The sequence below is a fragment of the Hyperolius riggenbachi genome, chromosome 5 (genome assembly GCF_040937935.1).
Source record: "Hyperolius riggenbachi isolate aHypRig1 chromosome 5, aHypRig1.pri, whole genome shotgun sequence".
In the NCBI taxonomy this organism is placed as follows: Eukaryota; Metazoa; Chordata; class Amphibia; order Anura; family Hyperoliidae; genus Hyperolius; species Hyperolius riggenbachi.
In genome coordinates, this window is record NC_090650.1 from 102,477,369 (window position 1) to 102,495,596 (window position 18,228).

The 18,228-nt window shown below is 39.5% G+C and overlaps 1 protein-coding gene across 11 annotated transcripts in view; it reads left to right on the plus strand.

The window, feature by feature from the left end:
- Positions 1 to 18,228, plus strand: part of CREB5 (cAMP responsive element binding protein 5) — an 839,414-nt gene that overhangs the window by 782,418 nt on the left and 38,768 nt on the right. For all 11 annotated transcript variants that reach the window (XM_068236067.1, XM_068236066.1, XM_068236068.1 and 8 more), the window contains one exon: positions 15,909 to 16,235. In XM_068236067.1, the coding sequence (XP_068092168.1) occupies positions 15,909 to 16,235 (327 nt within the window). The remainder of the gene's footprint in view (positions 1 to 15,908; positions 16,236 to 18,228) is intronic.

Sequence of the window (18,228 nt, forward strand, 5' to 3'; positions counted from 1 at the left end):
TTTAGGGTGAAGACATAAAGATGATTACTTTATTCTACGTAAATGCTTCTTTGGTAGAGTTGGTAAACTTGTGATCAGTTGGATCAAGTAACTGTTCATTGTCTTTGAATGGCTGTTTTTGATAATATGATCAAGTTTCACTTCTTTTATTGTATGGGCTAAAACAAAACACAAAAATGAAACATGACCGCATGGTCATGATTAGCCAATCATAGAGTTATCTATAAGTGTACAAAAAGGATTTGTGGGGGTTTTTTTGTGTTAAACTACAGAATCACCATTTCTTTCTGCTTCACATTCATAAAAGTGCTAATAAGATCCAAATATCACCTTTTGATGTGTATCCACCATTTCTCAGTTACCTGTTATTTATCACCAGTATTGTGCATGTTGTCATAAAATGCTGAACATACTATAGTCAAAGGGAGGCTAATTATTTTGAGTTGATGCAAATGTTTGCTAATTTATGTAAAACTATGCACTTGAAGAAATCAAATGTCGTATTTGATAATGTTGTCTGATCCAATACCAAGCACCATTAAATTTGCATCAACTTGAAATTATAAGTATCTCATTGATCATTTGTAACAAACACGTTCACCAAAAAAGGATATATTTATGCCTCTTTAATAGTGGTGACCAGGGCCGTATTTACCTCACTGGAGCCTACAGGCACAGATGTCCTGGCCCCCTAGACTTTGCCCTCCATGAACCTACAAACCCCCACCAAACCACAACACAAATGTGCTGGCTGGTCCAGCTGTCACCCTTCTCTTTGTTCCCTTGCCTGTCATAGGTAGCTACAGATGCCCCTTAGTATTGGGTAGCCAGAAGTACCCTCAGTATAAAGTAGCTAGAGATGCCCCCAAGTATTAGGTAGCTAGAGGAACCTCAGTATTAAGTAGCTAGAGGTGCCCGACTGAAGAGAGATCTCATCAGTGGAATGCTAAGAGCAGGGCGAGTAACTTCTTATTTACGCTCTGCTCAGGACTCTGCATAGGGAAGAAAGCACCAGGGGAGGGGAGGGGAGTGAGCCGCCTTTCCAGGTAATAGCAGAGAAAGGGGAAATAATTCTCTAAATTTTGTTTGCCACTTTTTAGCATTTAACTTCACTTTTTTGGCACTTTAGTGCAATTTAATGGGTCTTTTTATTCACCACTCTTACACTACCAGTTTGGGTTTTTTTTTATCTTCAAAGCATATTAGTTCAGTTTCTTTTTTCCACTTTAAGTACCTAGTTTGCTAGCAGTATAGCCATTCTCTCTTTCAGAAAATGTGGCTTTAATACTCTACATTCGTGAACAAGGATTTAAATGTGAAGAAAAAACAATAGCATTCCACGCCCAGATCATCACTATTTCTAAATAAGTGCCTTACCTATTTGCTCACACGTGTCAATGAAATTAACTTTTTTAATTGTAGGCCATTTTCACCATTTACAGTTAACCTGAGCTCTTTGCCACATTTCTCCCATTGTTTTCTCAAATGTAAGATGTTTACAGTACAGGTAGTCCCCAACTAATGATAGTCTGACTTACTAACAACCCGCTGATACGAACTGCCTGAAAATGGGAAAAAAAAGACCTTGTAGTTTTTGAGAAAATGTATTTAAAAAAATAGTTTTTAAACTTGGTAAAATGACATGTTGCTGCAGTACACTATACTATACTATACATGTTGCTGCAGTACACTATACTATACTGTACATGTTGCTGCAGTACACTATACTATACTATACATGTTGCTGCAGTACACTATACTATACTATACATGTTGCTGCAGTACACTATACTATACTATACATGTTGCTGCAGTACACTATACTATACTATACATGTTGCTGCAGTACACTATACTATACTATACATGTTGCTGCAGTACACTATACTATACATGTTGCTGCAGTACACTATACTATACTATACATGTTGCTGCAGAACACTATACTATATCGCGAGTTCTGAGTTCTGCATACACATTTTATAGCAAACCTGTGATCCAGCTTGGAACCTCTGGAAGTTTGCATAGATTATGTGTAATCAATTAATTTTCTAAATCATAATAACATTTTCTGTGAAATGTTAAATAAACAAGATTAGAACATTACAATCATCACTACAACAGAATTGGAATGGGGTACAGAGGTGGTACAGAGGGACACAGTGGATGCTTAAGGAACGAGGGAACAGAGGTGACAGTGGTGGGAGGCAGAGGTAACACACACACTGCAGGCACGGGGGAACAGAGGTGACACAGAGGGAGGCACAGGAGGGCATAGAGGAGGTACAGGGGTCAGAGATGGCACAGTGTTCCAACTTAAGAGCAGATTCAGGTTAAGAATGAACCTACAGCCAATATCTCGTTTGTTAACCGGGGACTACCTGTACTTCTTTACTTAATTTTTTCACTATTTTACTTCCGAAAAAACTCTTCTTTTAAGGAGAAAAAAAAATGGTGACAATATTTTGAAAAGTGCAGGCAATGCAACCTTTGTTACCTTTAGACGCTCTCTGAAAACTCACTTGTTCCGACAAGCATATGCGCTACCTTAGGCCACTTCCCTTTGTCCTAAGACCAAATTGCACTCCTACTAGGTATCCTAAAACACACTGCCTGTATATATTTGTTGCATACTACCCCTCCTCTTGTCCCCCCCCCCCCATTCCCTTTAGATTGTAAGCTCACAAGGACAGAGCTCTCTCCCCCTTTTGTGTCCTGGAAATCATTATACATTTTATGCATCATGTTGCTTTTATCACTGTCATTACCAATTCTGTATTTTGCATTTTGTATCGTTTTTATATTTTGTCACCAATTATGTGTTTTGTATATTGATGTACACCATTGTCTGCATTATTATGTACCCCATGTTAGTTTCTTACTTTGTACAGCGCCACGGAATATGTTGGCACTTTACAAATCAATAATAATAATAACCAAAAATGTTACTGCTTTTTTAGAATAGATTTAGAAGAGATGTTCCTCTACTAATTAGGTTGTATTTTGGGGAAAAAATAATTTTAAAGGAAAAAGCTTCCATTTGGCTTTGATAATCATGGTCTGTAGCAGAAAATATATTGTTTGTTACCCTGTGTCACATGACTGCCTGGCAGTGTTCTTCTGACGTCAGTGTTTACGTAGACTGTAGCAGGCATGTACTTTAAAGAACAATCTTTAGGATTGTTTGTTCATTAGTTCTGTTGGCTCTTTGTGGTCTCTCTCAATGTAAGCCAAGCAGCTGTCAGCCTCTTCATTAAAGGATTTCCAATAAGTTTAACTTGCACATTACAGATCTCCCTTTAATTACTGTTTTCTGCATCTGCATTTACATTTGTAGAGTGCTTAGGCATCAATTTTAGGTTTATACTTCCACATTTAGATATATATTGCATTTTTAAAGTAAACCAGAGACGAAGGGGATGTTCAGGTGGACTTACCTCCCTCAAAAATATAGAACTCAATTAAGTCACAATATATCAATACAAAAAACGTTTTATTTAACTCCAATAAAACGTTTTTGTATTGATATATTGTGACTCAATTGAGTTCTATATTTTTGAGGGAGGTAAGTCCACCTGAACATCCCCCTCTTTTAGACGGTTTTTAAACATTTTTATTCTACTCTGGCGCCTCTGTACACAAAGCCTTGCTGAAATCTTGATTCCACCCTCGGTGGAGGGGTGCTACCCCGTTTCCTATCTACAGAGAGCGACATCTTAATAACCTGAGTGGGGTCAGGTTCTAATACTCCCCACCTGCACTTGAAGTGGTTGCTTATGGGTAACCCATGTTTGTGAGTATTTCTAAATATTTTGCTTTAAACCACAACCAACTTAACCACTTGCCGACCGCGCACTCATACCGCGCGTCGACAAAGTGGCAGCTGCAGGACCAGCGACGCAGTATTGCGTCGCCAGCTGCAGGCTGATTAATCCGGAAGCAGCCGCTCGCGCGAGCGGCTGCTTCCTGTCAATTCACGGCGGGGGGCTCCGTGAATAGCCTGCGGGCCGCCGATGGCGGCTCGCAGGCTAAATGTAAACACAAGCGGAAATAATCCTGCGCCGTAAGGCAGATCGGCGTTCCCCGGCCAATCAGCGGCCGGGGATCGCCGCCATGTGACAGGGGACGTCCTGTCACTGGCTGCACAGGACGGATAGCGTCCTGTGCAGCCCTGATCTCCGGGGGGGAGCAGGTAGGAGAGGGAGGGGGGAATTTCGCCGCGGAGGGGGGCTTTGAGGTGCCCCCCCCCGCCAGCCACATGCAGGCAGGAGAGATCGGACCCCCCCAGCACATCATCCCCCTAGTGGGGAAAAAAGGGGGGTGATCTGATCTCTCTGCCTGCTACATGATCTGTGCTGGGGGCTGCAGAGCCCACCCAGCACAGATCACTCAACACAGCGCTGGTCCTTAAGGGGGGGTAAAGGGTGGGTCCTCAAGTGGTTAACAATACTACACCATATTGGGCTCTCGATTTCTCTTTGTTCTTCCAAGCACAGAGACGAAGCACCCTCATGTATTTTACCATATATATCAGTGGGAACATTAGAGAAAACACCTACCCTGCTCTCTGTTTCATTTTTAACTGTTCAGCTTTCTTCTTATCAGCCCTGATAAAACTCCCAACTGAGCATTCAGTCTGGCTTTGTTCAGGAATCATTATAGCTGAGTCTGTCTTCTCTTATGTCTATTCAAGCTCAAGCCTGGCCCCTTGTGGTCAGGGATTGTATCAGGGCTGGTAAGAAGCAAGCTGTTAAAAATGAAACAGAGAGCAGGGTAGGTGTTTTCTCTAATGTTCCCACTGATATATATGGTAAAATACATGATGGTGCTTAGTCTCTGGTTCACTTAAAGAGTAACTGTCAGGCTGCAAAAGCTAATTTAAACCTCTATTCTCCTGTGTTAAACAGTTTAGAAGGAAGCCAAAAAGGCAATACTTAAGTTAAAAATCTCTCTTCGTTTTGATGTGTGCTTATCAGCAAGGATGTTAGACCCAAGCTCTTAAGAAGCCGAGAGCCGCATACCATACTGCAAAGCATACTGGGGCCCTCCCCTCGGCTGCTAGTGATAAGTTACAGGGCTCTTGTTACAAAAGCAGCAGCCCACAGCACTGAAAAAACTCCCGGCAGAGTACACTGCAGGAGTCCGCTATTGTTCCTAGCCACATGGCTAATTAATATTCACTGCACAGTAGTGTTTCACATTACCGATCTTTTGTGTGAGTGAATCATCAGGAAGCAGGCAGGACATGACCACATTTGGCTTCATAGGAGACAGACAAACATGGAACCTGCCATGAGCTGTCAGGAGCATCATTCTCTGCAAATACTATATAAAGATTCTGTGAAATCCAAACGTGGACAGTGAAATGCATATGTAATGTAAGTACAGCCAATGTTTAGCTACTGATATATGTGTTTATTTTCTCTGAGACCCTATACCTAACAGCTCCTCTTTAAAGCCCTGATATCTATGCATCAATCTGCAAAATAGGCAAAATGGTTACCTTTCTATAGCAGAATGAAAGCCAGATAAAGTAAACACCCACACTTATAGAAGGGTAATTGTTGTTACATTTTTGATGATTCATTCAATGGTGCTGTAATTGTCGCACTATGCTGACTATAAAATTTACATTTTTAGAGAGCAAGTTTGAGGGATTGATGATATGCTATCATCATGGATGAGGAGGAGATGTTGTTTGGAGGTGCATATCTTTTGTTTTTAATGCACCTTGTATGTATGGCGCATGCGTTCTTAAAACCGTGGAAGTAATGAACGAGTAATAATTATCTTTTTAATTTTTCACCTGCTATACTCATTACTGTGCATCTGCAATCGATAGTTTAGTTTAGTTTTGCACTACTTTAGCCTAACGGAGCACCTTAACGCACTATGTGCACTGTGAAGGGCGCATAGATTTTTCATTGCAGTGCGCTATTCTGCGTTATAAATGTTAATAACGCCCGACTATAACATCCCACTGTCAACTTAGCCTACGGCTATGCTTACAGTGGTCGGTTGCATAACTTACGCTTTATAATGAGCGTGAACTGCAATGGAGACTGGCCATAGACTTTAATACAAAGCCTGCATGCAGCGAGTTAGAATAACGTGATCCGTTACAACGCAGTTCTGTGAAATGGCCCATAGGATTGCATGGGCAGGGTGTTGACATGCAGAATTATTCTGCGATGCAATTGAGTACTGTGAACGAGCCCTCATGCCCTGTTCACAGTGGTCAGTTGCGTTGCAGAAAAGCTCTACATGTCAACTCACTGCCCATACTATTGCATGGGCCTGTTTACAGAACTGCGTTGTAACTGATGGCGTTATTCTAACTCGCCGGTCTCCATTGCAGTTCACAGTCGTTATAACGCATGAGTTATGCAATTGACCGCTGTGAACCTAGCCTCAGTCTTTCAATACTGGTGTATCTTTAGACCATATATTCATTATTCAATTGCATCATGACTTTTTATTTCGTCTCTACCACTAACATAGTATAGTTTTGTGCTAGTGTTATTTTAAAGGGATACTGTAGGGGGGGTCAGGGGAAAATGAGTTGAACTTACCCGGGGCTTCTAATGGTCCCCTGCAGACATCCTGTGTTGGCGCAGCCACTCACCGATGCTCCGGTCCCGCCTCCAGTTCACTTCTGGAATTTCTGACTTTAAAGTCAGAAAACCACTGCGCCTGCGTTGCCATGTCCTCACTCCCGCTGATGTCACCAGGAGTGTATTGCGCAGACACAGACCATACTGGGCCTGTGCTGTGCGCTCTTGGTGACATCAGCGGGATCGAGGACACGGCAACGCAGGTGCAGTGGTTTTCAGACTTTAAAGTCTGAAATTCCAGAAGTGAACCGGAGGCGGGGCCGGAGCATCGGTAAGTGGCTGCGCCAACACAGGATGTCTGCGGGGGACCGTTAGAAGCCCCGGGTAAGTTCAACTCATTTTCCCCTGACCCCCCTACAGTATCCCTTTAAATGTATTTGAATACAATTTTCAGTGTTGTGCTGCAGAAAATTGTGATGCTGTAAAAGTAATATGAATAATGCTAAGTTAAAATGAATGTGAAGGCTGACCCAGTAGATTATTGAAAGCGTGTGTGGCTCCATTTAAATGTGCGCTTGTTGCCTAGATTTGGGAATTACTCCCTTCTCAACCTGGACCAATGCCTGCAAGGGATTTCACTTGTGCTAGTGTTTTGTTATGTTTGGTGTTGCTAACTAAAGTGTTGTATTAGGAAACCGTTAGCCTCCCCACCAATCAAAAATCAACTGGCCAGATTGCAAATTCCAGAAGGTGAAATTAGCTTTTTGTTGGAATGTACCATTTGACAGGGGACATTATTTTCCTTCTTCTGCTTTAAAGTGGTTGAAGCAAGGAACGCATTACATGAAAATCTTGCCAATTCAGTGCAACGCAAGTAACTCAACTTTTTAAAGATTTTATTACTTTTTTTTTTCAGAATTCAGACGTACAAATTATTCACTCTGTGAGCCAAGAAAGCGGACATAAAAAATGTGATCTATCACTTTTTCATATAGTCCCAGTGTGACTTGAAATAAACCAAAGCACATTCGCTCTCTACATCATCACATATTCTTTTTTTACCTCCTCACTTAAATAGAACAGATTTTTACAATTAAAACAAATACAGTCAATTCCCTCGCTAGTACGCCAAATGCAAACAGTTTACTCTGTCCATGATGGGCTTTGTAAGTTATAAACAGAGAGAGCTATTGATCTAAAAAGAAGGAAAGCTGTAAGAGACATGTTAATGGATATAATTTTTATCTGAATAATATATAAATATATATATATATATATATATATATATATATATATATATATAACATTTTTATATATATATTTGCTTTTTTATGAGGTTATACACTTAAACTAAATTATGTGAGCTATGTGATATACTTTGTTTGCCCTGTTGTTAATAATAATAATAATAATAATAATAGCAATAATACTATAGAATAATAATAATAATATAACGGATAGAGTATTAGTGTAGTTGTTTGATTTTTTTTATTTCACTCATTTTAAATCTACATTTGAAAAAGTCAGTGCTATAAATGCACATATCATATGAATGTATTTTAGGCTAAGTACATTTTCTCTTACCTGTGATTTGATGAACGAGATACATCCTTTAGGACACTTTGAATGAGTTTTTTCTTCAAATCAAACATCCACTCATAAATGTACTTTAAAAAAAAATCCCTGTAAATGATTGGGTGTTTGGCACATAACACATTGCCCTTCACTGTTCATGTCCTTTAGTACCGTAAATATCTCTCCTTAAAGTACATGCAAGCACCATATAATTACCAGTTGTGTAGTGGTAATCCCTCTCTTTACAGTGCAAAGATCAGAGACTTCTGGAATTACATTACTTAAGCCATTACCTATCCACTACTTTTTAACAGTTTAAGCTGTCAGGATATGCTATGGAATGTGTTTCATTATGTATAGTTTTAATAAAAGGCTTAACAACATGTTATTGTCATGTTGTAATTGTATTAAATGCATAATGCTTTTTAACATTTATTTTATGTCCAACACTAAAATGTATTCTAAACCATTATTATTATTATTGTTATTATTATTATTTAGAATGCAGTACTACATATGACTTTCCCTATTTACCAATTGCAGTCAGCAGTAGAGACCCTCAGAGCAAACATGATGCAAATAATCCAATCCTGGCAAGTGGCAATATACCAAAGAAATGCACCAATCATGTTTTGTTGTTTCCATTATAACTGTTGATGTGTTGTAACCTTGAAAGTCAAGTCTTGAATTCATTTCTGGCCCAGCTGAAGGTTACAGAAAATCATTGTAAAAACCCAATCTAGGTTTGCTGGGTCAAATGATGTCCACAATTGTTTTCAAAACCCCTACGGTAGTGTCAGTGATCCCTAATGCACACAGGAGGAAATTCTGCAACCCCTTCACTCTAAGCTACTAACAGTTATGTATGCAGCACTGGGATTTTTTATCAGAATACCCAGTATGCTTTTATAAACTAATTACCATGGTTATTAATAATAATAATACCTATATTTTATATAGCACATGTCTCCTGTTGGATTCAAATTGCTTGTGAAGTAGCCACTAGGCGCACTCAGTAGGCAGTTTCAGTGTTAGAGAGTATTGCTCAAGAACTCCTCACAGAATAGGTGTTGGCTTACTGAATAGGAGAGATTTGAACCCAGTTCTCCTATGTCCGAGGCAGAGTCCTTGACCATTACACTATCATTGCACCCTGAATTATTGAAATGTAAACAAAAGGTTCTCTAACTTTAAAATATTCCCCAAATTCCCTTTTCCCATACAAAATTCTTGTGCAATTATTATTATTTTTTCACTATGTACATAGCTATATAGATTTGCATCTACCGATATTTAGATTGATATTACTGTAGTTGTCATCAACCAAGTGTTTTTGATTTCAGAGCTAGTCTTTTTTTAACACTAATATGCTATAATAAATAGCCATGCTGTGAAATTAAGCAGTAAATCCTTTTTCCTTAACTATGAAACAAACACAAATCCTTTGGGATTATAGCATTTAGTTAATTATTCTCTGCATGACGTGGTATGAAATGTATGTCCAAATCCAGCATTTTACACTTGCAAATGTATTTTTTTTTGTTTATCTAGAGGTATTTTAAAATAATCTAATTTGTTCCTTTTTACAAATTAGTATTGCGAGAAAGCATGCCATTTCTAATCTAGCACTGTTCGCGTTGTCATTAAAATATTTTTGCACTCTTGTCTGGTTTACAAAAGGATAAAGAATAGATTGCAGCTGAGTGATTGTAGCACTATCGGGACTGGGAGAGGTAGATAGCAATTTTTTAACACAATTTAGATCCAAGTCAGCTGGACCACCCTTCCACTGGGGAGAGAGAACTGGGAGTTTATATGCTGCACAGACCTAACTCAGAGATCACCCCCCCATTTGACTGAAACCAGCTGCACGTCAACTTTTCTTTCTGTGTCATTCTTGGTATGCTAGAATGTAATACATATTGACAAGGCTGTTTATTCCACATACACTGCTATTGCCATTGTGTGAAGACACAATCCTCTTTATTCCAAAAGTCATTTATTTTCTTTAATAAAACCGCACCTTGCTTTTACAATTAGAAATAAAGTGATGCAGACACCCCAACCCATAAGTTTCCATATACAAATGAACCTTACATTTTGGGGAGGCACACATGAATAATGCACCCATTCACACACAATTATGCCATCTGTCACCAAAATTATTAACAATGCAGGCAAAACCAGAACGCTCTTTTAGAGGTAGCATATTTGATGCACCCCCCTCCCCTTCAGATTTACGTTACATAGTGAATTTGACTTCTAATTTTGTCCAAACTGATCTTGGGCTGTGATTCCAACAACGGAACGGAACTGGTATCAGCCATTATAGTCACACATGTGTTGGGCTCAGGACTTTTGTACAGAATTGGTTTCTGGAAGGATAGGTTTGCCAGTCACTATGAGCAGACACCACACAGAACATGGAAAAACTGTTTGTGTGAGATTGTTGTGTTCCATATGGACTGGTGTACGCTGACTTTTCACTTCTGGTCATGTTTAGGTTGACATCAGTTCATGTGCCAGCCATACAAGTGAAGGGAGAACTGTGGAGGTCAACCTAAACTTGAAAATTAAGACAAATGGATCAGCCTGCAACTATATTACAGTAAAACTGATGCAAAAATTACACTGAACTAAAAAGGTCCACATACACTGGTTGGTAGATAGTTTGTAGATGACCAGGTTCTGAATGGATGCTACAGTATATAGTAGTTGTGTAGTTGTACACATAGCAATCCTTAACAGTAACAAGTAGTAGCACTCGGACACAACAAAGATTGTGATGGTGGATATTGATTGAGGAACATTTGGGAAACACATACCATCATGAGGCTGTAATAATGGATATGGTCATGCTTCTTAAAGAAAACGCCATTTATATATCATCACTTTCATTACAAATCTGCTGAAACAAAAGTTATATTTCTAATTTGAGTGTAGCAAGTGAAGTGTGGTCCGGTGTTAGTGTGTAGCGGTGTAGATGGATCCCTTGTGTCTACTATGCATCTAGAACTCTTGGTTTAAAGCAAAGATTTGTCCAAAATATAGAATCCTATTATTTATGGGGTTCTATATTTTTGCTACATCTGTGCTATAAACCAGAGGCTCTGTATACATAGGTAGCCACAGAGGGATAAAGGACTCTATTAAAAATTGTAGAATAATAGCTGGAGAGCTTTTTAGTTCCTGCCTCTCCTTGCCATAACCTATATCATTAGTTTCCTTACTTTGAAATAACTTATCAAAAGTGTCACGTGGCTTCTTGGCACAAAAATAATCCACTTTTTACTTTGATCTAACCTTTATCTCTTTAAGGTGTATATGGCTTCATGTTATAAGATGTATATTAGCTTAATGTGTATCGGAAAGTCAACTGAGCCACATCCTTAGTCAGGGATCCTTTTAAGGTTGTTAATGTGTCCCTCTTTGGCCATTTCAGATGTTGGAAGGTACGGTGGTCTCCAGCGCTGGTAGTTAAAGAAATTTAATATTACAAAGGAGAATATCTACCCTCCATAATTATGCCGAGAAGCAACACAAGACTCTTATGTTTTGGCAGAGTGTATCAATGTAATTTGAGGTCATTATTTTAGCATAATATTGAACATATGGAGCACGTTGAGAGATCAGCAATCAGTCACTTTACAGATTAGGATTTTCCAGGCCCCCAGTTCACGTTCAGGTTACGTTTTATAAACACAGACTGTTTAGAATGCAAGTACAGTAGTCATCTCGTTAAGGGGCTCTCCGGTTTATTGTGGATAGATTGCCGAGAGTCCCTCGTTAGATTTGAGAATCGAGAAATAAATCTCTTGAGCTACCATTACATAATAAAAAAACACAACACCGCAGAATGATTGAGGAAAATGGTTTAGCGAAGATTGTTGTAAGTAAATACATTCGCTGTGATTGTAAACATGTAATGGTATACTTCATCAGAGCCTACAGGAAACTACCTTTACAGTCACAAAATGCTACATACATAGAGCAAACTAATTATCCAGATTTAAAGGACTGGGTGGTTTTGTGGTTGTTATTCTAATTTGCAAGCTTGAGCATTGAAAATTTGTATATAATAATCATCATTGCAATTATGAGATGATAGCAGTACTGTTAAACTACATACATTATACTTGTTTAGTTTTGTGCTTAAAGGATAGGTGAAATTATTCCATAAATACAGTGAATCAATCTCAAATTGTCCCCAGGTCAGCAATACATGACTGATTTTACCCCCTAAAGAGATCTTAGAACCCTTGCTAGCTGCCAGATGCTTTTTTCTTTTACAAGAAGTCAGTGCAAATACAGGGGCAGTACTGAAGGTGCTTTCTAGATGTGTTAGCTGACCTCCCCTTTTTCTGTAACCTGCAAAACCCTCACTGCTGTCTTTGAATGGGTGCGCCAGCCATAATTATTTTCTGATACTCCATTTGGTACATTGCCGAGGAGAGGGTAACTTGTTATCTCCCCTCCCACATTTCTGCTCCTCATTGATTGGCTGAGGGCAGTTCAGTGTGACACAAGGCTGAGAAGGGAGAAGCTGCTGAAATACAATCTATGCTGTGCTCACATGTTTTTACAAAGCAAGTTAGATATGACAGTGCACCTTCTATGAGAAAAAAGTAAGGGAGGAAATTACATCAGGATTGGCTTCAGTCAGAGGCAGCAAAGATGGAAAATGCCTAAAACAGTTTTCTCTTTATTTACTATATAAAATTATTGAAATTAAAACATGGACAATACATATGTAATGTAGGTAGAACATGTATTTATCCACTTATATATGTATTTTTTTCCCTGGGATAGTATCCCTGCTGCTTTAATGCTGTTGGCACTCAGACATGGGCAGTAGTGGCACTAGGAATCTGTCAGACAATCAGGCATTAGCCACAGCAGCCCTGATGTACAGATCACTGGCAAAGGAGAAGGCACTTGGGGATCTCAGATCTCTTTAGGGGTCAGGAGGCAATTGGGGGTTAATTTAGCAGACTTCTGTTATAAATTCAAAATTTAAATATAATGTTGGTAGTCTTTTTCTCATTCCATGTAGCCCTTGTCAAACAGAACAGGATGTGTGTAGGTTTGCTTGATTAGTTTAATGGTGCCTAAGAAATAACTGAAAAGTCATATATTTTTATGATTAGGCAATTTTTTTTAAATTACATTTTTTCACAAACATAGTGCCTGGAGCATGAAGCAGCGGTAAAATTGCATGCAGCACACTGCAATTTTACTGGCACTAATGCCAAGGGGGAGTATGTGTTGCCCTATTAGGGCTCATTCACGATAGTCAGTGAGTTGAAATGCATGAAAATGCATGAATAAAATGTATGAATGGATTAGTGAGTTGCTGTGCATTGCCATGAGTTTTAACTCCCGACCAGTTGAAATGCACTGCACAGCAACTCACTGCTGTAGCGTGAATGATAAAATAAACATCTATGGACTTTCATGTCCCCATGTAAAATGCACACTTTGTGCAGTGAGTCAAAACTCACTGCAACTCACATTGTATGAATGAGCCCTCAGGCTCGTTACACACCAAAAGCGTGCAGGAGAACGGCTCCTGCACGCGTTGCGGCGTGTCGTCGGGAAACTCCGGTGCAACGCTGAGTAGCGGCGGTGGTAGTTAATTACCCTGAAGGGGAAACGGCGATTCCCCGACGATAAAATGCGCCGGGACGCGTCGTACCGCAACGTATCGAAACGCAGCGTCGGGTGTGAAAGGTAAACGGAAAGTCTATGGACTTTCCTTTTACCTTGGTTAACGCAAAGTATAGACTTTGCGTTAAAACGCCAGAAGTGGGCTCTGGTGTGAAAGAGCCCTTAGTACTTTACCGTGGTTATGTTCACGTTGCCATGGAAACCTATGGTACATACGGCATGTTGGCATAACAATGTAACCCCAGTAATACATGTTGCACTAATAGGGTAACCTGCTATTAGTACCAGTAAAATTGCCATGTGCTGCTTGCGTAAGGCAAAGTTTTAGCTGCTGCATGCATCAGGCCCATAGACAGAAATAAACTGAGCATGTTTACAATGGAAAATGTATAATCTGAGATTTGTTTTAGAGAAAATTGCATGTAAAAGTGATCAGCAGTTTGTGAGTTTCTGAAATAGTTTTTAACATTTACTGTAAAAATCATCCTTGGTCCCCTCTCCTATCATCTCCCAAATCATACATATTATACATACTGGCTCTTTACTGAAATATGGGGCTTTAACGGAAATGTGGAGTTTCAAAACCAGAATTTGGTTCAGAATAAACTAATTTTTCTTTGAATTCTACTATGTAACTACTGATCATTTTGACATGTAATTGTCATGGCAGGTAACCTGTGATGATTTATTTTCATGGTATCCTTAAACTCCATAACCCAGATTTGTGATGGGTCTGGTTTAAGACAAATGCAAGCTTAAACAAACTGTTCAGCTATTACCCAATCAGAGAACATCTGGATGAAATTGAAATTTGCATTACGTAAACCCATGGTGGGGGTGGAGTTTTATTATTATCCATTTATGTATTTTCAAAATAATAGAACAGAAATAATTTCAAGGTGAAAAACTAACAACCCTCTTTTGAGTGACCCACGACTAACACATTACAGGATGAGGTTATGTGTGTGTGGGGCAGGCAGTCAGACATCTGCCTATTGCTTGAATTGCCAGAACAGCCACCAGCAGGCAACCCTCACAGTGATAATAGCTTCCTTCAGTCTTCTTAGGCTTTCTGCATCTCATACACATATTCCTATTATGTCATTTGTGTTTTTATGTGTCGTTTTTCTTGCAATAATGCATACATTTTCCTGATAAAGCACACGGAGTACATTTTTGTGGCATTATTCACATTGTATGCAATTTGATAATGACGCGTTTTCCACTAGAAGCATGTGATTCATATGTCATTTTTTGGATGCAAATCACATATGCATGTATGCGATTTTATAAGCAAATACACATGTGCATAATTTTTTGACTTTGGGTTTGTTTACAAGGGAACCCAGGAAGGAAGTTGCACTGACAACATTGATCGCGAACGCCAAAACACATGCTTTACCACACACAAAATGCGAATGCAAAAATGCATGTGGAAACAGCATGAGGCGTCGGAAAAATAGTAACACTGCTGTCCATTTTATGGGAGAGGGGGGGGGGGGGGGGGTGAATTTCACATCTAATGGACACAGATACATAAGAATTCATTGGTGTGAAATTTGTGTGTTAACAAAACACGCACAAATTTGCACACCTAGTGGAAAGGGGCCCTTATGATATGCAGTGCAGAAGTGACTTTGGTACTGTATATGCTTCCTCACAGTGCCTTTCACTGTGTGGTGAATATAAATGTAAAACCATGTAGGAAAATACATCGAAATACACAAATGCAGAATCCCGATGCGAGCGTGCAAAACACACCTCACTGCTTTAGCAATGCTAAAATATGACTGCTGAATAAAAGGACAAAAAAGGCCTAATTTTGCTCTTTGAACTGCCTCATTCTATAAGCTTGCATGTCAATTCATTTTATATTATTTTATATTGTTTTCACATTTCAGTTTCAAATATTAAAGAAAATACTGAAAATAAAAAAAAAAAAAACTATTGGAGATTTGTTTTACACGTACAATATTGTATTATAGAGTTTGGACTAAAATGTCTTTTTATCTTTAAGTAATGTACAACCTAAGACAATACTCACAGAAGAACAAGTCTGTATCTGCTTAGCATCATTTAACAATGCCTTCTTTTGTTTTGCTTTGCCTCTAGAGATTAAAAGCAGCTTTATCTCACCATCCTGGAACTATATCAAATGGGAATATGAACTCCATGGGACATATGATGGACATGATGAACTCCCGACAGGAACAGACACAACACCATCATATGCACTCACATCCACATCAGCATCAGAACCTGTCACAGCATCATCCATACTCTCATCAACAGCACCAGCACCCTGCGCATCACCCTCACTCACAGCCCCACCACCAACAGGGTCATCCACACCATCACTCCCACTCACATCTACATCCGCATCCTTCACACCACCAGACGTCACCACATGCACCCCTGCATAGTGGCGGACAAGCACAGGTGAGTGGCTACTGTGTTAAATATAAGACTGCTATTAAAATACCTGCATTTATCTTGGATGGAAAACTGATGGATGGAATACTGATGCCTTTTGAAAACTCAAATACTTGAGCACATCACAGAAGTGGGCCCCGGGCTCTGCCCCCACCTAGGACCCCCAAATACACATGCAACACCAAAGGGGGGAGCGCTGGTGAGCCTCAGTGCTGCCACCACCAGGGGATTCGCCCACACTGCCTCTAAATACTGAATGCAAAACACAAGAGAAGCAAATGCTCAGTCCCAGCCAGCACCCTGCCAGTTTATATTAGCCTGCAGACAGCCCGTCAGCCAATCAAGTGTAACTATACAAAAACTGATCCATTCCACAGGTCAGTTTTTACACAGATCAGTTTTTTTATCTGTGCCAGTGTGAAACTAAGCCTAAAGGTGGCCACACACCATACAATTAAAAGATCCAATTTTTCACCAATTCTATCATTGTCCCAAAAAACCGAGAGTTTTTCTTAGTTTTTGATTGAGAAATCCGATCAGGTTTCCTGATTTTTTTTTAGATTTTTGGGGACTGGACATGTTGGAAATTTCAGACTAACTTTATCAAGAATTGTATGGTGTGTGATGGAATATCAGTTACTTGATGTACAGTTCCAATTAATTTTTTTTCTGAGCTTTAAATTATTTTATTCAGGATTGGGGAAAAAATTTAACATAAGTGTGTGGTACATTGGTCAGATTTTTGAATTGCTACTATCAGTCAGAGAAATTGATTGCTATTCTTGAATTGAACAGAATTTTATGATGTGTGGCCACCTTAAGGGCTGGTTCAGACGGACGCTTGCAGAGCGTTTACAGCCAGTGTTCGGGGCTTGGCGTTAAACGCTCCCATTCAATGTATTTTGCCTACAGAAAACCATGGAGCCTGAAGTAAACAAATGACATCACTGTGGATCTGTTAACGTAAACTAGCTACTTTTTTGCTGTGTTTGTAATGGGGGGATGGGCAGATCTTGGTTAGTCACTATGACTTTAGTGACCTGGTGAAGTGGCACGTTTCATATGCATGCTGCTTAATTTGGGTACCAGGCTACTGGTAGTTGGAGTATCGGTCTAGCCAGTTAAAAATTGTCTATTATTGCTGTTCAGCAGTGCTTTAATTCTTTCATTTGTGTTTTCACCTTGCATTGCTCTGCTGTCCAATGTCCTTTTCCTTCATAAAGCCTGCCAATAACCATCCCCAACAGAGATCCACTAACGTCAACTCCTTCCTCGTGCATAATCGTGACCTCGCCCTCAACATGCCAACCTTTCTAAGATATAACCCTGACCTTGGGGATGCTTATATTCTAATGCTTACCAGATATTTGTGCTCAAATGTCCTTGTTATACTCAAGGGCCACATTTTGTGGGGGTACTAATTACTATATCAGTATGTGTTGGTAGAAGGAAACCCTTGGAAACATGGGGAGAATGTATAGACTCTATGCAGATAGTGCACTAACCGATATCCATACCTGGGAGCCTAGCATTCCATGGTGAGACTGCTAGCATCTACAGTGGGTTGCAAAAGTATTCGGCCCCCTTAAAGTTTTCCACATTTTGTCATATTACTGCCACAAACATGAATCAATTTTATTGGAATTCCACATGAAAGACCAACACAAAGTGGTGTACACATGAGAAGTGGAACGAAAATCATACATGATTCAAAACATTTTTTACAAATAAATAACTGCAAAGTGGTGTGTGCATAATTATTCGGCCCCCTTTGATCTGAGTGCAGTCAGTTGCCTATAGACATTGCTTGATGAGTGCTAATGACTAAATAGAGTGCACCTGTGTGTAATCTAATATCAGTACAAATCCAGCTGCTCTGTGAGAGCCTCAGAGGTTGTCTAAGAGAATATTGGGAGCAACAACACCGTGAAGTCCAAAGAACACACAAGACAGGTCAGGGATAAAGTTATTGAGAAATTTAAGGCAGGCTTAGGCTACA